The sequence below is a fragment of the Pholcus phalangioides genome, unplaced genomic scaffold (genome assembly GCF_987345545.1).
Source record: "Pholcus phalangioides strain wild (caught in Gottingen) unplaced genomic scaffold, Ppha-v1.0 ptg000011l_1, whole genome shotgun sequence".
Taxonomy (NCBI): domain Eukaryota; kingdom Metazoa; phylum Arthropoda; class Arachnida; order Araneae; family Pholcidae; genus Pholcus; species Pholcus phalangioides.
This window is the reverse complement of record NW_028301604.1, coordinates 36,329,519-36,353,201: the sequence shown is the minus strand read 5'-3', so window position 1 is coordinate 36,353,201 and position 23,683 is coordinate 36,329,519. Positions and strand designations below refer to the sequence as shown.

The window sequence follows — 23,683 nt, the reverse complement described above, 5'->3', positions numbered from 1 at the left end:
TTGTTCACTACCGTGCTCGCTCGCTTCTAGCAGGGGCAATATCGGGTCGCTGTGGGTCGTTCGCGATTCGTCAGCTGATGCTGGCTCGGTTTCGAGGGCGGGGCTTCCCTGGTTATCATCTTCTCCGTGGAGACCGTCCGTGCTCACGTACGTGTTCGGCTCGCCGCTTTCGAGTAGCCCAGATTCCGTCGGCTTTTCGCAGCTCGGTTCGTCGGCGTCCATCAGACAAAGGGGCGGGGCTTGGTCCATGTCTCTTTCGCAGGATTGGGTTACCTCCGTCGGTTCGTCTGGTGGGGCGGGACTCTGTTTCTCCTGGGCGACTTCTTCGGTGAGAACGGGATCGTTGGTCTTTTCACCTTTATCTTTTTCCTGGATAATTCCGGGAGAGCTTGGTTGTTCAAAATTTTCTTTGGAATTTGAAAGTTCACTTATTAATTCCGTTTCTTTCGGGGGGTCCACATTTTCCTGTATTGGTAGCATGTTGCTAAGGTCTTGTGGGACCGCTGGATCCGGGGCAGGCTTTTTCCGCATAAACACTGGAATTTCATCCCATTTCCTGGCCCTTTTCCAAATGTGTTTGTTGATCTCGTTTACGTAGTCAGACCAGATGGACTCGTTTTCCTCCTCATCGAAGAAGCAGTCGTCGCCTATTACGAAGGCTTGGCTAATGTTCCACCTTAGCTGCTGCTTGAAGAGGGGGATTTCCGGGTCATCCGGCCTGTCTGTAATGGCTTGGTGATTTTCCATTGCCTTCCTCAGGAACTCATCACCCGTGCAATAGAAAACTTCAGTTTCTGGGCGCCTGATTCTTGGGTGTGATATCTCCCAGCAGTCGTAGTGATCCCTGATGGAGTCCAGGAAAGCGATGGTGGCCCGGTTAAGATCGGCATTTCTCGCCTTCTTCCGGCTGTACTTCGCTGACAGCTTGTGCCATTCCTCGTTTTCGTTATCCTCCTCCAGGATCACTTCGTGCAGGAAACATACTGGTTGCTGAGCAAGAAGTTTCCGGTCTGCCATTTTCTATGTGTAGTTTAGTTCTAGATTATTGTTGTTGGGAATAATTTGGGCTGGGATCCGACTGAGTACGGATTCGTGCCTAATCTTTGCTGTACTTCACAGCATTTCAAATGTCCCTATCATGTGGGTTTTAGGGAGCTCGAGCGGAGCGTGCTTGCTCTCTCGTGTCTCGCTCGAAAGTCCCGAGAGTCCCAATCGCGCTCAATCGCGAATCGCGCTTCCGTTTTTGTTGGCTGTCCTCTTGATGCCTTGTCATCTGATTAGTGATGCGCATGGATTGATTGACGAGATTCCCACTGGCCCTATCTTCGACTAGGGCATGGCAAGATGTTTTAGATTCGTTCCAGTGGTTCAAGTATTACGTTTCTAATTGGTCCCAGTGTTTCGAGTGGTGATTTCATTCCTGTGAGTGTCAAATCGTGCACGTCAATTTCTTAATGTCATTACGGTGATCTGCAATTTTTGTGATACTGTTTTTTAAGATGACATTTTATTGTGAGTGAGTTGAAGGCCCTTTATTAAGTAATGTTTGAAGTAAGTAATGTTTATTCCAGAAACAAAGCGTGTCCGGAGAATTCACCGCCAGCAATTCACCGCCATGCAATTCACCGCTAGGAAAATTCACCGACCAACAATTCACCGCCATGCAATTCACCGCCATGCAATTCACCACTAGGAAAATTCACCGCTAGGAAAATTCACCGACTAGCAATTCACCGACGACAGTTCAATGCGAGTCAGTTAGCGAGGGAGTGAGCGATTGAGTTACTGAGTGAGTGAGTGACCCAGTGAGTGAGTGAGTGACCGAATGACTGAGTGACCGAGGGAGTGAGTGACCCAGTGAGTGACCGAGTGACCCAGGTGAGTGAGTGACCGAGTGAGTAAGTGATTGAGCGAGTGAGTAAGTGATTGAGCGAGTGACCGAGTGATTGAGCGAGTGACCGAGTGATTGATCCAGAGACCGAGTCAGTGATTAAGTGACCGAGTGATTGATCCAGTGGCCAAGTCAGTGATTGAGTGACCCAGTGAGTGAGTGACCGAGTAAGTAAGTGATTGAGTGACCGAGTAAGTAAGTGATTGAGTGACCAAATAAGTAAGTGATTGAGTGACCGAGTAAGTAAGTGATTGAGTGACCGAGTGAGTGAGTGACCCAGTGAGTGACTGAGTGACCGAGTGGGTAAGTGATTGAGTGACCGAGTGATTGATCCAGTGACCGAGTCAGTGATGGAGTGACCGAGTCAGTGATTGAGTGACCCAGTGAGTGAGTGACCGAGTAAGTAAGTGATTGATCCAGTGACCGAGTGATTGATCCAGTGACCGAGTCAGTGATTGAGTTACCGAGTGACCCAGTGAGTGAGTGACCCAGTGAGTGACTGAGTGACCGAGTGAGTGATTGGTCGCGTAACGATTTCCCTAATACCAACAATTCTATAGAAGGATGGCATAGAGCGTTGCAACAGCAATTATCTGCTCACCAGCCAGATATAAGGAAGTTCATCGGTGCCATAAAAAGAGAACAGAGTTTGAATGAAGTTCGGATGGAGCAAATTGTAAGTGGACAAAATCATCACATTAGGAGAAAGAAATACCGGGACTCTGCGCAGAGATTAAAGAATTTAGTTCATAAGTATCATCAAGGATGTGACATTTAAGACTATTTGAGAGGTTATAGCTCATAATGTATCATTTTAATTATGATATCAATATTTGTGAGAAATGAATATTTTTCTCCCGTTTTTTCTTACATTTGCGTGTTATCTGTTTTTCTAGATTAGTAGATTGGAACCCTTTAATTATAAATATGTAAGGAAGAAAATCGTGTCGAAAATTGTTAAATAAATACTGTATGTTTTGAATGAAAATTATGTCAGATATTACTAATTGAATATTGTAGGTTTTGATTGAAAATTACCAATTAAATATGCATGTAATGAAAGCTGTGTGAGAATTATCCTTCTAAAATACTCCTCTAACATTGCCCAAAAAGAATGTCATTTTTTATATCGTTTTTTGAAGCTGTGGTTCCGTGAGTTTCAGTTTTCGAAAATGTTATTTGTCACCCAAGAGGTTTTATGTCCAAGAATTGGATGTTTAAAACGAGATAATTTCATACGATTTTTGAACTCACGCATATAACTTTAAACAATATGAGGCTATGGCTTTCTTTTACAAGTTTTGCTGATGGAGAAAATCAAACTTATCTTTATATTCACTTTATTCCATTAATTTTTTTTCCAGCATCAGTAGTAGGACCTCTATATTATATGGCCTCTACAAAACGAACTGCGTCGTAGTGAACTAATATGAGGTGGGGATCATACATAATCACCGGTAAATGTTATAAAATAACTAAAAGAGCTCTAGAACAATATTCTAAAAGTGAAAGCAATACAGCCAGACTCGGTTATAACGCCGAAATCCCGCGGAATCTTCGATATCGTTATAACCGAGTTTAACTGTATTTAAAATACTGTGATATGAAATTTTCGGAACTTCTATATGGTCATATTGCAACAAAAAATTAAACAACAAATTCAAGAAAACTTCGACTATAAACGAGTAAAACCGTGACATTTTTGAAAAAGTCTGGATGGAGAAGACAAACAGAAAAACCGGACTGTCACGGAAAATACGAGACAAAATGCAGGACATGTGGTCACCGATGCTTAGACTAGATTTTTAAAATCACCCCTACCAACAGCGAGCTCTAAATCCACCCCCGTCTTCAACATATAGGCTTGTGTCATCTGCCAATGAAATTATTCTACCGTTCTATTTTATTTTACATAAATCATTAATATAAACTAGAAATAATTATGACCCAAGGGCCGATCCTTGTGGGACTCCTTTCATTATATTTCAAATGTGCTGATTTTACCATTTATTATGGCAGCTTGTTTCCTATTGTAGTCATATGTTTTAAACCAATATAGTACATTACCTCATATGCCTGCTGAGAAGTGTTTTTATTTGTTAGAATATTTAAATCAACATAATCGAATGTTCGTTTCAAGTCTAAGACTGTAAGTCAAATGTCAAAATTCAACCCCCCTAATAAAGAGGGGGGGGGGGTTCAAAGGTTATATGGAGTAATCCATATATAGTAATCCATAAATATTTAGTAAGCATTATATTTAATTACCAGTTGTTATCCGCGGCTTCGCTCTCGTGTGTTTTTGCAATCTCAAAATTACTCTCACCTCATAACCCCCATGGGTGATGAACTTGCAGAAATCCTGTCTTAGTGTGTATGTACATTATAAAATATAATACTAACTAAATTTCATATTTATGGCTTAAGCGACTTCGGCTCAGTGCTGATTGCTCCATATAACTTTTGAAACCCCCCCTTAGGGGGTTGAATTTGGAAAAATCCCTTCTCAATGAGTCTATATTACAATATTGATCTAATGTCATATTTATAGCTTCAGCTGTTTCGGCTCGGCATGATTTCAACGTTGACCCCCCCCCCCCCTCTTATGACGCCCTTAGGTTATCGAATATGGAAAAACCATTTCTTAGTGAGTAGTGAGTCTTTACGTCGTGAAAAAAACTATTCACAAAATTTGATATTTACAGCTTCAGCGGTTTTGGCTCGGCGATGATGAATCAGTCAGGACATGTTATTTTATATACAGTACTAGGGGGCTCTACCCCCCTACCACCTTTGCTTGGAGGCCAACCCCCCCCCCCTTTTCTCTTCACAACATATCTTGTTTATTTCGTCCTACTTCATCAGCGTGCTATGGAAAGGGACACGTGAAAGCACCAGCTTACTAAAGAAGCGAATTTTATAATAATAAAGCAACAAAAAACAAATGTGATTCATCAAGTAACCCCAGAAAACTTCCCCATGGGGCTCCCCAAACTCCAATTCGTTGAATTTTAGTGGGGGCCCTGACTGGATTTATCTCGGGCTACCGATGTGTTGCAAATTTTACAATGCTAAACAACAAAAATCAATGAGATTCATCCAGGGACACCCGAAATGAAACCTGTCAACTTTTCCATGGGGCTCGACCTGAAGGCTTGTCGGACATACCCCCTGTGAGTGGCCACGAAAATTTTTAATTTTTATCAATTTTAAAACGAATAAAATCCAGGGCCCACATCCAGTAACGGGGACCCAAAAAAGCTGGTTTCGGGGCTCGCCATCTATTTCAGCTTAGGGGACTTGCTGTAGGATGTGGGAACCTCTGGGTACATGCACATAACTTGGTCCCGATATGTCAAATGGGTCCCGACATATGCAAGAGTTAAATGAAAACTTGATCCCAAAATCGTCACAGATTTCCATCACTCAAAAAACGTCACCGACTCCCGTAATAAAAAAATCGTCACTAATTTCCGTCGCATAGGAAGTATATATATACGTATATAGTAAATATAGAGTACATATACTAGATACGCACTAAGGCGGGATTCCTGAAAGTTCATCACGTGAAATCGCGGGTAACAGCTAGTTCATCATAAAAAAAAATCCATTGGTCAGCGATGTTTTTTATAATATCAAAGTGATAACAGGAGATGATTTTAAGCATTTTTAGGAAGTTAATTCATCGCGTATCCACTTACTTTATTATCTTTTAATTCTGTTATTATCCCTTTTAACATTTCATTAGAAGTTTCTGAGTAAAACCGAGTTAATGGAATTTTGTTGAATATACTATCTTGTATTGGGCAACAGCAATTTGTAATTTATACAAATACAAGGCCACAACAGGCAAAATGCCCAGCGAGAAAAAGATGCCCACAATAAATATGGATGTCATATATTTCAAAAATACATCAACCCGAATCCGTATCATCTGAATTTCTTCTCATAAAGTCATTATTTAAACTTTCCGCCATATCTTTAGGATATGGCACTTACTCACTCAATAGATCACTCACTCACTAGATCGCTCACTCACTTAGCAGCTCGCTCGCTCACTCACTCACGGACTGACTTACTCGCTCATTGAATCAGTAACCCACTCGCTCACTGAATCACTTACTCACTCGGTCACTCAGTCACTCACTGGGTCACTCATTCACGGACTGACTTACTCGCTCATTGAATCAGTAACCCACTCGCTCACTGAATCACTTACTCACTCGGTCACTCAGTCACTCACTGGGTCACTCATTCACGGACTGACTTACTCGCTCATTGAATCAGTAACCCACTCGCTCACTGAATCACTTACTCACTCGGTCACTCAGTCACTCACTGGGTCACTCATTCAGTAACTCAATCGCTCATTCCCTCGCTAACTGACTCGCATCGAAATGTCGTCGGTGAATTGTTGGTCGGTGAATTTTCCTAGCGGTGAATTGCATGGCGGTGAATTTTCCTAGCGGTGAATTGCATGGCGGTGAATTGTTGTCGGTGAATTTTCCGGCGGTGAATTGTTGGCGGTGAATTTTCCGTAAACCGAAACAAAGTGGGGTAGTTGACGTTTTCCTCTTCTAGAAAAGCTACTGTATTTTTCGTCCATGTTTATAAACGTTAAAATATTATGCTATATTTTTGGTGTGCATTTTTCATTCAATAATTAAAAACAACTTACAAGATTATTATTACTCTTATTTGGTTTTTGAGCTTATGAAGCAGAATCTGCAGTTTCAGTAGAGAATAATTTGGAATTCCCAAACACACAGAACTGCTTTAAGATAGGTTTTCCGTTGAGCATTATTTAAGACTGGTTCTCAACCTTTTTTGTGACTCGCTTTTCTGTATATAATTTCTATGGCGGAGCCCTTTTTGCGTATAATTTTTATGGCGGACTCCTGTAGACCTTTTTTATTTACCTATCAAATTTACTGATTTATTTTATTTTCCTCGAGTCGCTGCGGAGCCCTTAGAAATTGCACACGGAGCTCCAAGGTTTCCGCGGAGCACTGGTTGAGAATCACTGATTTAAGATATCAAGGTGGCAGTATGCTCCCACAAAAGTATTTTATTTCTAGAAAAATTTAGTTAGAAAAAACTTTCTTTCAAAAATTATATTTGATCAAACTCATGTTGTTTAGAAAAATTTTCAAAGTAGGTTGCAAAACAGCACACAATAAACAAAAATAAATATTCTCCATGTTCAAGACAAAAATGATAGGATTCTATCATTTTAAAATCTAGAAACCCACCCCCACCTGAGTGGGTTTGTTTGGAGAGGGGGGGGGGTGAGGAAAATTGGAGCAACTGTGGTTGTTGCGAAATTGTTGTTTACATTTGTAGTATTTGGTAGCTTCAACACTTTGGTGGTTTTTATTTCTTGCGAAACTTCAGTTTTGTAACAAATTATGCATTGAATTATTGAAAAATAAAAATTTTGTACACATCTGTCTGGTTTTTTTTCTCGTATTTCAGTATTTTTTCACAGTGAATAAGCAGTTCACAAAATTTCTTTAATGGGCAAAAAGTTGTATTTTACTGCATAGAATTAAGCTATAGATCTTGAATCGCTAATGCAAATGTACTTCAGTATGTGTTTGACCAATAGATTGTCATTTGAGGGTTATGAAAATGCATTGGAATATAATACTTAGTGAACCTGATGAAATTAACTTGAAGGGTTCTTTTCCAGATATTTCTAGAGTTTATGAAGTGTATATGAGCTATTAAAAGCAGGTAAATTGGTGCAGTGTATTTTCAGCAGTTTGTTATTCCAATTTTAAGGGTAAAAAAAGTTTTTATTCTTCCAGTGTTTATCATTTTTCAAAAAACGAAGTCTTACTAGGTTTTTGCATAATATATTGCGTATATATATTAGACCAGTCGACTCAACCTTTGACATTGGGGGGCCCCATATCGCCTAGGAGCCTTGCTCCAGGATGTGGGGGCCATGAGATTTGTATATAGTAATTGTCTAGTAAGAAGAAAATATATCCAATATTTGAGGGAAAATGACATTCAAATTTGTGTAGAAAGACTTGGAAGCTTAATATTTCGTTATATGAGTGTTGTGTCATTTTTTTCTCTTTAAACTCCTTTGGGCAGAACATATTTTGCAAACAGAATGCGTATTTATATGCTGCGAAAGATCGCAGGGAATGTTCTGCAAACTTGGAAGAACTTGGCTATTGCAGAGGATGTTTTGCAAGAAAGCCATGTTACGGGGGAACAGGGAAAAAAAGTTAGAACCCAGTTGGTCACGTGATCGTCGTTTCTGCTCGGAGTGCCATAGCCCTCTCTTTCTCGTTAGCCCCGGAACCTTGACCAATGATGTCAATATTAATACTAAATTGTACCTACGTAATCCTCATCACCCAATGGAAGGATCTTTCTTTGAAGCCGGACTACCAATTAGAAATAGGGGGTTGGTACCCCTCAAAACTTTACTTTTTGGAATCTTTTTGAAAAATTAAAGCAGATTGATTAGTGCAAGCTAAAAATCAAGTTGAAAAACGATGTAGTTAGATTTTTGTTTTTACACATTTACAATCGATGAGCATCAGGAGCGGCGATCATCCGCGATGAAAGGGATGGAGGAAAGGTAGGAAAGAAATTCTTACCACATTTTTAGTGAATTATAGACGTTTAGTTAAAACCTAAATTAGGAGGAATTAACAGGGGGCAGATGGCGAAATTAGGTATAAAAGTGATTAAAGAGAGAGTTATTCCAACATCAAGTTAAAATTATTATAATTGAACATATAGTATTCTGTCTATGTATTATGCAGATTTTGGTATCGTGGAAATGGATTTTTTAATTGACTTTTATTTGTATAAATAACTCGTTCTTTTCATATGATCATTTGATTAAATATTAAATGCTATTGAAATTTAACTGATTCTTTCTTTTCATGAGTCATCGTTTTATTCTAAATGTATATTGGACCACTAGAAGCCTGGGTTAATCTAGATAATTACATATATACATATTCTTCCAGTGGTTCGATATAACAATAGGTATTATAGAGAGCCTATGTTCAAATGTTCACCTTCTACAGCAGGGCTTTAAAGGTAGATTTTTGTTGGGGGGGGGGGGGCTTTTGTGAGATTTTTCATACTTTTAGGCCCTACTGTAGTGAATTTAGAGTGAAAAAATCAAAAATGTGTGACGAGAATCTCCTGAGCCCTGTTAGCCTGACCCTGAGGGGACCTCTGTTAATGTCATTATCAGTGAGTCCGCAAACAAATGCAACTTCATTCCCTGGGAAACCTCAGATGTGCTACAAAAGTAAATCGAATTAATTTTCTTAACACCCACCTATTTTAAAACTTTAAAATTTTCACTTACAACCGAAAATAGCTTTTTTTTTTTTGAAGATCCGGCCATTTTTTGGTACACCTCAAGCTGGCGTGTTTCAGGACTGAAGTAAAAAAAAAAGGAAAGCAAGGGCTAGGAAACGATGATTCATCTTATTCGATGGCCTGTGGTTTTTTGTGCGTTACCAAGAAAACTGAAGGGTGTACATTTGCCCTCTCCCTCGAAAAATAATTTACACACGTGCTCTTAGGCGCTAGGTGTATAAGCTCTGTTGCATTACCTCGTCCCGTCCAATAGGATATGCGATTACCTCCGATGATCAGATGCCGCGAGAGTCATCCTGTTCAGTATTTCACTTTCTATGTGTGTTATTAGTCCCAATCGTAATCATTACACCTTTATTGTTTCTAATCCACGTGATTTAAAGTTAATTGAGTTAGTTAAAGATTAACATTAAAACAATAAATAAATTAATATTAAGACTTGTCCTCCAATTTTGTCAAAACAATAGAAAAGAAAAGAAAGAAGAATTGCAGTGTCCTCCCGAAAGTTTCGGGATGAAACGGCAAAACACATTACATCAAAAATTATCTATCAAATTTACTGATTCATTTTATTTTCTTCGAGTCGCCGCGGGGGGCTCCGCAGAGCACCGGTTGAGAACCGCTCATCTATAGAATTGTAATACTTCTAGTTTATTATCAGGGAGAAATATGCAAAGTTCTTCTGCTGTTTGGAAATAGTGGTTTTTTGTATTGATCTAATTGACTTTTTTATATACATAATAACTCCTCCATATCTATTATAGGTTCTACAGTTTGCGTAACTGTAATAGTCATTTATATGATCTGAAATATAATAATTGAATAATTCATTTGTTTCATAGGAGTACGCAGAATTTTCTCAAGGGGGTTTCAGTTTTTTTTCCTTCAGAGGGGGGTGGGGGGTTGCGATTTTTCCTGCAAAACAACACTATAACCTTGGCTCAAGGTAGGGGGGGTTAGAACCCCAACCCCCCCCCCCTTTTGCGTACGCCAATGATCTGTTTCTATCCATATTTCATTTAGACTAATAATATCTATTGATACATTCAAAGACTTTAAAAAAGCCGTAAAGTTAATCAAATTAACTTTACATACAAAGCTTAATTTGATGTAAGTGAAAGTATTAAAAATGATAATGTTTTATTTGTGTTAGTGGGTCTTTTGAAAAAATTTTGAACTTCTCCAATTTCCTCCAATAGTTTTTGGTTTAGTGTAGTTATTCGATCGATTTTTGGTTTAGTGTAGTTATTCACTTGTTAAATACTTTTCTTTTCAGGCATAATGGCTCTTCAGAACTACACAGTTTTTGCTAAAATGCTTTGTACGATCTTGATTCTTCCGTTTATTTCATTAATGAAATGATTCCGTTTCCATGGTAATTTTTTGTCCCAGGTATACATAGCTTTCTACTTCTCATAGGCGGAGATAGATTTGATAAGCTGGAGGTGGAGGCACAATAATGAAAGCATGATGATCATGATGATGATGTCAATTCATATATATGAATATACATTATATCAGTCGGCTCCGCCATTGACACTGTCCCCCCCCCCACCTTATTTCCGCTCATACTACATATTCTATCTCTGTGTTGTTAAGCAAGATCTTCTTCAAAGCAAAGGAGTTGAACCTAACTTTAGTCTTTTGCAGACTCATTTTCGAGACCTGTATACTTGCCTCCGCCAGTTCTTGTATCATTTCCGATTTTGACCCCGTTTGTTTTTGGATCGAGTATATCGCTATTTAGCAGGTTGGGAGAACAAATGGGAGATAGAGCACCAACATTGGAGGCACGGCAAAATTTGTGCGATTTTCACCTTATTTTCGCTCTTTGTCCGCTTTTGGCACGTCTGATTTTGCTCCACTACCGATATTCTTGGCAAAATCTTTCAAGTTTTTTTTTTCTTCACCGTTGTCGTTCTAAATGATTATGCTTATATTGCATGCATCGAAATTCGCGTTAAAAACTCATAATGTTTTTTTTTATGTACATACACAGTTTCATTGGAACCAAAATGGTAAAGATAAATGGTGGCACGAAGAAATGACCTCAAGTGAAGAAAATTGCGAGCCAGTCTGGGTGGATGCAGAACATCCTTTGTTCATACTTTACACCAGGTGAATATTTCAAGTAAAATTTCTTTAGGATTAAAATTTCCAAATCAGAATAGGTTATATTATGTACAACGAGCACGTAATACGTCGTATTCAGGTATTTCGAATGTAAATGCCGCAAATCACGCATGCGCAGTAGCTTCAAATAGTTAATTTGGTGAATGATCGTTCGTAAAGTTTTTAAAAGTTTTAGGTCGTTCATTCTTGTATTTTTAAGGATATATCACTGTAAATCTATATTGCGTGGTATGATCATGCCACCAAGCGTTAATTTAAATTTAGAAAAATCAGAAGATCACGTAAAATATGTATTCAAACTACAGGGTGATTCATAAAAGATGGGAAAAACTTTAAGATGTGACAATCATTTGTATACACACCAATACAAACAATTGTCATCAAAGAATGCATGGTCTAACATGAAACACCAACGCGCTAGCGCGTTTCGAAACGGCTGCTTGCTCCGCAAACGTTAAAACTGCATTCCTGTTGGAATACATTTATAGGGAGAAAAAGAACAACATGCATCCAAATGTAACTCTAAGCATTTTCATACTCAAATGAATATCTGATTTTTCAGTATGACTAAAGTATTCCGTACGTTACAACTGTTAGAACGGTTGCACGCTGGAATAACTTCCAGGACTGGCGTCCACGCCTTTTATTCACTGTGACGCAGATTTGCATACGGTTTCTTCTTCTTCCCCAGGTTACATTTGCATGCATGGTGTTATTTTTCTCCCGATAAATTTCAACAGGAATGTATTGGTGTGTACCTCTTAAAGTTTTTCCCATCTTTTCTGAACCATCCGTATAAACGAAGGTTATAAATCAAGCACAACTAGCAGCGTGTCACTTGCTGCAGCTGAGTCTCATGACAAAAAAATCAACTGAATTTCTAAATTGACAGCACGTTTTGTGTCACCGAGATATCGCCTTTTTTAGATTAGAGTATGGGATCCTCCCCCACAGTGTACCAATGTGTCATAACTGAAAACGTCCTTCGAGACATGGCACCAAACACCAAACAGCAAGGTAATGCAAAATTATACGTCCTCTGACCTGCCCCAAAGGGCATCCAGGAATATTCTGTGTTACTCGACATTGGACAGCAATCCGTCTCTGTCAAGAAATGTATCTGCAACTCGCGCCCCAGCCCAAAAATGGGCGACTAGCACAACAACGAAACTAAAAAGGGCCGTAGTGCAACTCGCATTAAAAACGGCTTAGGTCAAGGCAGTTTGGTTCTGCTAACATAACGCGTAAAACATCCTACCCAGAACCTTCGAAGAGTCTCACCTTCCCATGACGCATTTTATTTTTATGCAGTGGTACTTCGGTTAGTAGGGTTAATTTGTTCCGTGAACGTGCTCGTTATGCGAATCACTCGTATATCGAATCAAACTTTCCCATAGGAAATAATGATAACTCAAATAATTAGTTCACCAATTGCTCGTAACATAAAAATGACTAATGAACACAGAATTTCATCAATAATACAACATAATAATATACTAAATCTACTATTACTATGTATTACTATATAATATAAATTCACAAACTCGAAAATGGCCCGTTTCTATGCAACGGAAATTAATGACGATTTTATGTTACGAAAATCGGTTACGATTTTTGGTCAAGTTTTTATTTAACGCCTGAATATATCGTTAACCGTTTACACATCGGGACCAAGTTTTGTGTGTGCTGAGGGGTAGAACGGGGTACCAAGTTGAAAATATGGTTTAAAAATACAAAAGGGTTAATCAAGAGAGCTGCAAATTTTTCTATGGATACATTATAATTTAATAATCGTAAAAATGCGATGATATTGTAAGAAAACAAAAGAACAATATATTTTTTTTTTCAAAAATAGAAAGTTGTGCCATTTGTCCCATTCTGCCCAATGCCCGGGGCAGAACGGGGTGGTAAGGACAAGTAATTATAAAGATATATAAAACTAGTGGAAATGCAGGAAAATTAGTTTTAACTGACTATAAAGGTTTAACTACAGTTTCCATTGATTGTGTCCGTTTCTTAAGCCTATTCACAAAATGCACACACCGCGACAGCCTCATCATCTTCACTGTCTATTCCCGCACAGGAATTGTGTGCCCGTTTTTGCACATGGAACAAGTGACTCAACCTTCAACTGACTTTGAGTGAAATTCACCGTAATATAAACATTCACAGTCAGAACAATCCTCAGAATCACTCTCGTTAGTTTTCGGTTTTTTCCATTATTTTTTCCTATCTTTACGCAATTTCCTTTGTTTTTTCAATTCTCACTTTTATTCTCTTTCTTAAATGGTTTTATCCTTGCTCTTTCTTGTTTGGCAAAGTTTTTTTTTTTCTCTTTTTCCTTAGTAGCGGCTTCTAAAACCCTTTTCTGCATGGGGGAATCTGTTAAGACAGCGATCTTCCCCCTCTTCCGATTCGTCCTTTTCGCGCTTTCTTCAACGTTTGGAATAAGCATTAGAATTTTAGGTGAAACATGAAATGAAGTGACCCTGTTATCAGTTGTCATCCAACAGCACCCAGGAGTGGCACAACTAGCCTCATTAAATCGGACCTTTTTCGCTGGCGTGTCATCATTAGAGTTGGCTGAAACCTCGCCAGCTTTATCATCCAACCTTATAGGCATATCTTTTTTAACTGGTGCGCTAGATGAAGGCAATTCCAATTGTTCAGCTCCAGATATGATCACCTCTTCACTTGAAGAGGTTTTCTGTAATGAAGACTTAAAGGCTTCATAAAAGAAACATCAAGTGGCTGAAGTCTGTGAGAGCAATGTGCTGATAGACATAGCAACACTGGGGAACAGACATAGCAACAGAGTGTGTGCATTTGACCACCATGTGGTGGAAGACAGGTTACAGTTTGGTGGAATGGGTACTTCCCCATTCCGCCTCAGGGACACGATCCAGGTTAGGGAGGTAAGGTCACTCGTGAAAGATATGTAAACAAACGTTTAACTACACGAAACTAAAGACAATTAAACGTACTTCAAGCATGTACTAACTACATTTATAATGTAATCAAGTATGTATACCTTACCTTGGTTACAAAATCTTCAGAAGTTACAATACAGGAGCGATAAATCACACAACGGAAACCTCACGTACCAACGCTCAAGAAAACCAAACTAACATGGCTGCCGTAGTTGCGCAGTAACATGTTGGTCTAGATATACTTATTGCCGCTCACTGGTAGCACCCCCTTGCCACTGAAAAACGTGTAACTTCATTCCGCCCCGGTACCCCGTTCTGCCCCGGGTTCCCCTATATGTAAATATATCACCGGGTACCCAGGGCGGGGCATTATTATTATTACCTTTATGGAGAAGTTGAGAGGTTTCGTTTCGAGGATGAATGTCATTGTTTTTTTGCTTTTCATTGCGTATTGTGCTGCATTGCTGATTTTAGTACATCGCGTGCTGTATTGCTTATTGTAATGCAGCGGTTATTGCGTATTGTGGTGCATTGCGTCTATAGTGCTTTGCATATTGTGATGAATCGCATATTGCGGTGCACTGGGTATTATGATGCATTGCTTATTGTTGTGCACTGTAAATAATGGTGCTACGGAATAACTGAATGTGATGTTTTATGTGCTGTAGGTGCATTGAGTACTGTATTGCTTATTTCAATGCAGTGATTATGGCGTATTATGGCTTATTACGATGCATGGGGTACTGTGCTGTATTGCTTATTCTGTTGCACTGTAAATAGTAGTGCATTGCGTATTGTTATGCATTACGTGTCATATTGCTCATTCTAATACAGTGATTGTAGTGCATTGCTTATGGTGATGGTTCACTCCTTATTGTGCTGTATTGCCGATGGTGGTGCATTATTAATTGTGCTGTATTACTTATTGTGGTGCCCTGAACATAGTGATGAATTATTTATTGTGTTGTATTGCCGATGGTGGTAAATTGCGTATTGTGCTGTATTGCTTAATGTGGTGTCCTGAATATAGTGCTACATTGCTTATTGTTGTGCCTGAATATAGTTGTGTATTATGCTGTATTGCCTATGGTGGCGCATTGCCTATTATGATGTATTTCCGATGATGGTGCACAGCATAAAATTCTATATTGATTATTGCATAGCTGCCAATTTTCGAAAATGAAAATTAATGAGATTTTCGCGTGTGGACCCATATTTTATACTAAAACCACTCCCTAATAAATATAAAAGGGATTTTTACAAATAAAATAGGGATTTTCCACACATGTGAGTTAAACCCTTGGGAATAAAATCCCTACGCAAAAAAAAAAACAAGTGAAATTTGAGGCCAAAACTTCAATGGTGATCTAAAAAAAATTACATTGTGTTCAATCTGAAATGATGTGAACAAACATTCTGCGCAAATCACCCCATAATCATCGGAAGATGAAGGAAAAAAAGTGTCAATTTTTGAAGAACCCGTGACGTTTTGTGACACTTGCTTGATGATTTTGATTTTACATTGGTGATGATGTCAGTTTTTGCCACCATGACCCATGTTTATGTCCTTAACACAACTTGTACAAAAAGAAAAAGTCGGCCTTTTTCTGGAACGGTTGATAAAGGAAATTCATCAGAATAAGTATCTTTAAAATTGATTAAATATATTTTTTTTTTTGCTTATCAGTATTCATGTTTTATCACACGTACGTAACTTCAACAAAAGAGGAAGTTTTGATTACATGCGTCACTATAATCTTTAATTATTATTCAAGCTATAACTATAAGAGTGGCTGCTAAGCTATTTCCCTGCACGATAAGACAACTTTTCTTGTTACCATCAGAGGGTTTGTAAAACTTCCTTTTTTTAAAAAAGGAATTTCCCCAGTTACGACGTGTGACGTCATTTCGAAAGGGGAAAAAGAACAGAGGCAAAAGGCGTTTTGCCCCACAAGAAATTCCTTAGGGATTCTTTTCAGAAGCGGGGATTCTTTTTAAATGAAGTAGGGAATGTTTAGGGACAATTAGGGATATTTGCGATTTTCGTAAAAATTCGGGAGATTCAAGAACTTTTCGAGAGGTCGAGAGATGAAGCTGAATTCGGGAGACATGACAGCTATGTTATTGTGAAGCACAGCATATAGTGTGCGTTGCTTACTGTGGGGCACTGCAAATAATGGTGCATTGCGCATTGTAGCGCATCGCGTGATGTATTGCTTAGTGTAATGCAGTACTTATTGCGTATATCATGGTGCTTCGCTTATTACGATACATCGCCCTGTATTGAGCTGTATTGCTTATTGTGGTGCATCAAGTTTGGTGCTGTATTGCAGTGACTGTAAATAGTGACGCATTACTAATTTTAGTGCATTGCGTATTGTTATGCATTATGTCTTGTAGTGCATCGCGTGCTGTATTGCCTATTTTAATGCTTATTGTAACTGCATTACTTATCATGGTGCTTTGCTTATTGTGATGCATCGTGTATTACGTTGTATTGCGTAGTGATGCATTGTATATTGTTATGTGTTGTGGTGCATCGCATGCTGTATTACTACTCATTATAAGGGCGCGGTAGCCCAAGTCGATAAGATACTCACCTAAAGTACCAAAGGATGTTTAGAGGTGTCGCGAGTTCAATACACAGTTCGTTCTTGTCAGAAAACTTTCCTGACACAGGGGTGCAACAGAAACGGTGACGTGACCCCAGAAAAAGTTGCTACCGCAGGGCGTCCCCCATCGAGGGGTTAGCGCACCAACCCCTCGACGAGTATAAAAAACAAGCCTGCCGATCGGCAATAAGTTATAGGTCCCGGTCTAATTAGCCCTCGTGCGCAGAAAATGACCGTGGTGCGACAAAAATGATCAAATGCTCATTATAATGCAGTGCGTATTGCGTATAATGGTGCTTTGCATATTATGTATTGTGGTGCATGGCGTGCTGTATTGCTTATTTCCTTTGGGAAAGAGCGCAAACCATCCCAAGATGGTCTCTCTGAGCGGTCATGTCTGTCTGTCTGTATTGCTTATAGTGATGCGTTGCGTATTTTTATGCATCGTGCATTATAGTACATCGCTTGCTGTATTGCCTATTGTAATGCAGTGGTTATGGCATATTGTGGTGCTTATTGCGATCTATCGCGAGTATTGTACTGTATTGCTTATTTCGGTGCATTGCGTATTGTTATGCATTACTTATTTTGGTGCATTGCGTATTTTGGTGCATTGCGTATTGTTATGCATTACTTATTCTGGTGCATTGCGTATTGTTATGCATTACTTATTTTGGTGCATTGCGTATTGTTATGCATTATGTATTGTAGTGCATCGCGTGCTGTATTGCTTATTGCAATGCAGTGCTTATGGCATATTGAGGTTCATCGATCATTGGTTTACATAAAATTCACCGCCTGAAAATTCATCGGCAACCATTCACCGCCATTGTTTAAAGCCATGCTTGAGTTAAAAAAATGTGTGAATTATCTCGTTTGAAACATCCAATTCTCGTGCATAAAACCTCTTGGGTGACAAAAACATTTTCGTCAGCCAAGAAAACTGGCTCATGAAAATAGAGCTTCAAAAAACGAAATAAAAGAAATAGCACTCCTTTTCAGGAAATGTAGAGGAGATATAATTTTCAACAAACTTTTCATTACATTGTTTAATTGGTATATATAACTTTCATTCAAAACATACAGTACTTAATTAATAATTTTCGACATAATTTTCATTACTTCCATGTTGATAATTAAAGGATTCTCTCTCTCCTCGCTCACTCATTCCCTTACTATTTCATAGCTGCCAACTTTTGAAAATGAAAATGAAAATGTGTGTGCGTGTGTGTGTGTGTGCGTGCGTGCGTGCGTGCGTGCGTGCGTGCGTGTGAGAGAGAGAGACAGAGAGTGTGTGAGTGAGTGAGTGAGTGAGAGAGATAGATCACAGAAATGATGTGAACAAGCATCCTGCGCGAAAAAAAACCAAAATCATCGGAAGATGAAGGAAAAAAAAGTGTCAATTTTTGAAGAACACTGACTTTTTTTTTGTGACACTTGCTTGATGTTTTTTGATTTCACATGGCTGATGATGTCAGTCTTTCCACCATGACCGTCCGTAACACAACTTGTACAAAAAGAAAAAGTCGGCCTTTTTTCTGAAAAGTTTTATGAAAGGAAATTGATCGGGGAATAAGTACCTTTAAAATTGATGAAATATTTTTTTGCTTATCAGTATTTATGTTTTGTTATCGCACGTACGTAACTTCAACAAAAGAGGAATTCCTCTTTTCTTGAAGTGGTCAACGCAAAGAAGTTTGGACCACGCGTGCGCGTCACCATAATCTTCAATTATTATCCAGGACTATAGGCTGCTAAGCTATTTCCCTGCACGATAAGACAAACAACTTTTCTTGTTATCATCAGAGGGTTTTGTAAAACTTCCTTGAAAAAGGAATTTCCCACTAATACGACGTGTTAGCCTTCAGAAGCGGGGATTCTTCTCAAATGAAGTAGGGAATTTTTAGGGACAATTAGGGATTTTTTGTGATTTTCGTAAAAATTCGGTAGATTTAAGAACTTTTCGGGAGGTCGAGAGATGAAGCTAAAATTCAGGAGACTCCCGGAAAATTCGGGAGATTTGGCAGCTATGCTATTTCGCTCGCTCACGGACTCGGTAGCTCGCTTCGCTCACTCTTTCGCTCCCTGACTCACTATTTCCCTCGCTCACCCACTCACGGACTCACTAGCTTGCTCTCCCATTCATTCACCCACGAACTCACCCGTTCATTCGCTCACCCACTTGCCCAACCACTCGATGAATCACTCACTCACCCGCTCTCCTACTCGCCCACTCACTCAATCTTCCACTCGCCCACTCACTCGATCCCTCACTCACCCGCTCATGGACTGATTAGATCGCTCACTCACTATTTCACTCGCTTATGGACTCAGTAGCTCGCTCGATCGCTCCCTCACGCATCGTAGCTCGCTCGCCCACCCACTCGTCATGTTAAAGACTTATTTGAAGCAATTGGTCATTATTTCCTTGAAAAAGGAACTCAATGGCCAAAATTCATTGGGCTCGCGACAGATGGGGGGAAAATCCACGGAGAGAAGGTTGCTATTCAGGCCTTCGTGCACGCGTGGCAGATGTCGTCCCCAAAATGAAATGGACTCACTGCTATATTCACAGACAGAAATGCATCGAAACCTTTGCCTCCAAATTTGCGAAACGTTCTTGATGAAGTGGTGAATATTGTCAACTTTATTAAGGTGAATTCTACCAACTACAGATTGTTTAAATTGTTGTGTGAAGACATGGATAGCCATCACAACGCTTTGCTTTTGCACACCGATTTAGGTGGTTGGCCCGGGGTTAAGTCTTGACTTCGGCACGAGCTATTCCTTTTTTTGGAAGTGTTCGAAACACTTCACGATTTCTTGTCACAAGCCGAGTTATATTTAACAGTCGGTGACTTGGAAGGATTAAAATCCTCGTTTGAAAAATATTTTTCAGAGCAGGAAATGGGTGATGGATATCTCTTCCTTTCAAAGAAGAATATTTTCAACTGCGACTTCATTGTCGATTCCAGAAAGGGAGAAATTGCTAGAGCTCGCATCAGATACCACTCTGAAGATCCTCTTCAATGGCGGAATGATGAACCTATCCGAGGTTAACGTTACTCACCGTTAACCTTTGTTATGCGAAGATAAATTTTCTCTTTCCAAAAAAAAAATCCAACTGCCCCTGCGGGGAATCGAACCCCGCGAGATCATCGAAGTGAAAGGACGTGGGTTCGATTCCCTGCAGGGGCAGTTGATTTTTCTCTTTCCAAAAAAAAATCTATCTTCGCATCAGCCAGCTGTTAATAACCTTTGTATGGTGAACCTAGTCAGTTTTTGGGCTCGTCGCGGTGACGAATACAGTGAACTTTCTGGAAAAGCCATAATATTTTTGTTGTCGTTTGTAAGCACCGAGATTGTTAAACGGGCATTTCCTTCGTATACTTATATAAAAAAATAAATGTAGAAGCAAATTGATCGCAGCTCCGGATGCGAGTTTGTATTTATCCTCTTTTGAGCCTAATTTTTCAAAACTTTTTAATTCAATACAGTTCCAAATACCACATTAATATTTTTTTCCAATTTTTGTGTTAATTTGTTTGCTTACTTCAAAAATGAAATACTATAAAATGTAAAAAAACCATTTAATTTTTAATTAACAATATAAACTGAAGAGCCAAAAAAACTGGTACAAGCATGCGCATGCAAATAACAGAACCAATCAGAGTACGGCGCTGCGGTCGGCAACGCCTATATAACACAACAAGTGTCTGGCATAGTTGTTAGATCGGTTACTGCTGCTACAATGGCAGGTTATCGAGATTTAAGTGAGTTTGAACGTGGTGTTATAGTCGGCGCACGAGAGATGGGACATATCTCCGAGGTAGCAATGAAATTTGGATTTTCACGTACGACTATTTCACGAGTGTACCGTGAATATCGGGAATCCGGTAAAAAATTGAATCTACGACATCGCTGCGGCCGGAAAAAGATTATGCAAGAACGGTACCAACGACGACTGACGAGAATCATTAAACGTGACAGACGTGCAACCCTTCTGCAAATTGCTGCAGATTTCAATGCTTGGCCATCAACAAGCGTGCGAACCATTCAACGAAACATCATCGATATGGGCTTTCGGAGCCGAAGGCCCACTCGTGTACCCTTGATGAATGCACGACACAAAGCTTTACGCCTCGCCTGGGCCCGACAACACCGACATTGGACTGTTGAGGACTGGAAACACGTTGCCTGGTCTGAGGAGTCTCGGTTCCAATTGCGTCGAGGTGATGGACGTGTACGGGTATGGAGACAACCTCATGAGTCCATGGACCCTACATGTCAACAGTGGACTGTTTAAGCTGGTGGAGGCTCTGTGATGGTATGGGGCGTGTGCAGTTGGCGTGATATGGGACCCCTGATACGTCTAGATAGGACTCTGACAGGTACGTAAACATCCTGTCTGATCACCTGCACCCATTCATATCCATTGTGCATTCCGACGGACTTGGACAATTTCAGCAGGACAATGTAGCAATTCTGGACGTGTGGGGTGTCGCAAAGTGGCTCCAGGAACACTCTTCTGACTTTAGGCACTTCCGCTGGCCACCTAAATCCCCAGACATGAACATTATTGAACATATCTGGGATGCCTTGCAACGTGCTGTGCAGAAGAGATCTCCACCCCCTCTTACTCCTACGGATTTATGGACAGCCCTGCAGGATTCATGGTGTCAATTACCTCCAGCACTACTTCAGACATTAGTCGAGTCCATGCCACGTCGTGTTGCGGCACTTCTGCGGGCTCGTGGGGGCCCTACACGGTATTAGGCAGGTGCGTCAGTTTTTTTGGCTCTTCAGTGTACATTTTCTAGGAAATTTTTCGGAATCTGTAATGGGTGAAACAGATTGGGAGGGGGAGATGCCTGGAGGATGTGGGGTCGGGAGTATGCCAAAGAACCAAAAGGAACCAAGCAGTTGGGGGTACGCGGACTGATTAAGTTTGGGAACCACTGGCTTATTGCATATTTTGCTGTATTGCTTATTGTGATGCACTGCAAATAGCGTTACATGGCAGCTTGTAGTGCATCGCGTGCTGTATTGCTTATTATGATGCAGTGCGTATTGTGTACTGTGGGACATTGTGTAATGTGGCTGTATTGATTATTGTTGTACATATACTTCTGCTGGATTGCGTACTGTTATGCATTACGTATTGTAGTGCATCGCGTGTTGTATTGTTTATCGTAATGCAGCGCTCATGACATATTGTGGTGCTTTGCTTATTGTGTGTGTGCGATGTATCACGTATTGTTCTGTATGGCTTATAGTCATGCATCGTGGATTGTGGTTCATTCCGTATTGTTATGCATTACGTATTATAAAGCATCGCGTGCTATACTGCTTATTATCATGCAGTGCGTACTGCGGTGCATTGCTGATTGTGGTGCTTTCCGTATTTTTATCCATTGTGTATTGTAGTGCATCGCAGGCTGTGTTGCTTATTACGCATTGTGGTGCAATGTGTACTGTGTTGTATTTCGGATTGTGGTGCACTGCGTATTGTGTTGTACTGCTGATTGTGATGCATTGGGTGATGTATTTCTTATTGTAATGCAGTGCTTATTGTGTATTATGGTGTACTGCGTATTGTGCTCACGTCTTCATTGTGGTGCACTGCAAATAGTGGTGCATTGCTGATCGTAATGCATTGCGTATTGTAGTGAATCGCGTGCTGTATTACTTATTGTAATGAGTGCTTATTAGTTATTGCGGTGTACTGCAAATAATGGCGCATTGCATATTTTGGTGCATCGTGCGCTGTAGTGCTTATTGCGTATTTTGGTGCATTGCGTATTATTGTGCTTTGTATTGTAGTGCATTGCTAATTTTGGCACATTGAACGTATTGTAGTGCATTGCTAATTTTGGCACATTGTACGTATTGTAGTCCATTGCGTACTCTATATTTATTATAATTCAGTGCGTATTGTGTTATGTTACGAATTATAAATGCATCATGTGTGTGCTGTATTGCTCATTGTAATGTAGTGCTTATTGTGTATTGTGGTGAATTAGGCATTGGACTGTATTGCTAATTGTGGTGCACTTCAAATAGTTGTACATTGCTGATTATAGTGTATCGCTTGCTGTATTGCAATGCAGTGCTTACGGAATATTGAGGTTCCTTGCTCATTAGGGGTATGGTGCTTTGCTTATCGCGATGCATCGATTATTGGGCTGTATTACGTATTGTGGTTCATTGTGTATTTTAGTATATTAATGCGTGCTGTATTTCTTATTGTAATACAGTACTTATGGCGTATTGTGGGGCATTATGGTACTTTACTTATTGTGCGATGCATCGTGTATTGTGCTGTATGTGATGTATATGCTGCTTATAGTGGTGTATCGTTGATTGTGGTCCATTGTGTATTGTAATGCGTCGCGTGCTGTGCTACTTATTATTATCATGCAGTGCGTACTGCGTATTGCGCTGCATTGTGGATCGTGGTGCGTTGCGTTTTGTTATCCATTGTGTATTGTAGTGCATCGCAGCCTGTGTTGTTCATTGTAACGCAGTGTTTATTGCGCATTGTGGTGTAATGCGTATTGTGTTGTATTTCGGATTATGTTACACTGCGTATTATGGTGCATTGCTTATTGTGGTATACTGCATATGTTAGTGCATTTCTTTATGCTGTATGGTGTATTGCGCTGATGTCCGAGGGAGTCTGCCAACACGGAAAAGTCACAAAATTTGAGTGAAGGTCACTAATTTTTTTTATTCTCCACACAAAGATCTTTTTT

At 39.8% G+C, this 23,683-nt stretch overlaps 1 protein-coding gene across 1 annotated transcript in view; it reads left to right on the top strand.

Moving 5' to 3' along the window:
* Positions 1 to 23,683, top strand: part of LOC149080388 (acetyl-coenzyme A synthetase, cytoplasmic-like) — a 1,034,375-nt gene that overhangs the window by 502,597 nt on the left and 508,095 nt on the right. The window contains exon 8 of the mRNA XM_089239527.1: positions 11,253 to 11,371. Coding sequence (XP_089095653.1) covers positions 11,253 to 11,371 — 119 coding nt within the window. The remainder of the gene's footprint in view (positions 1 to 11,252; positions 11,372 to 23,683) is intronic.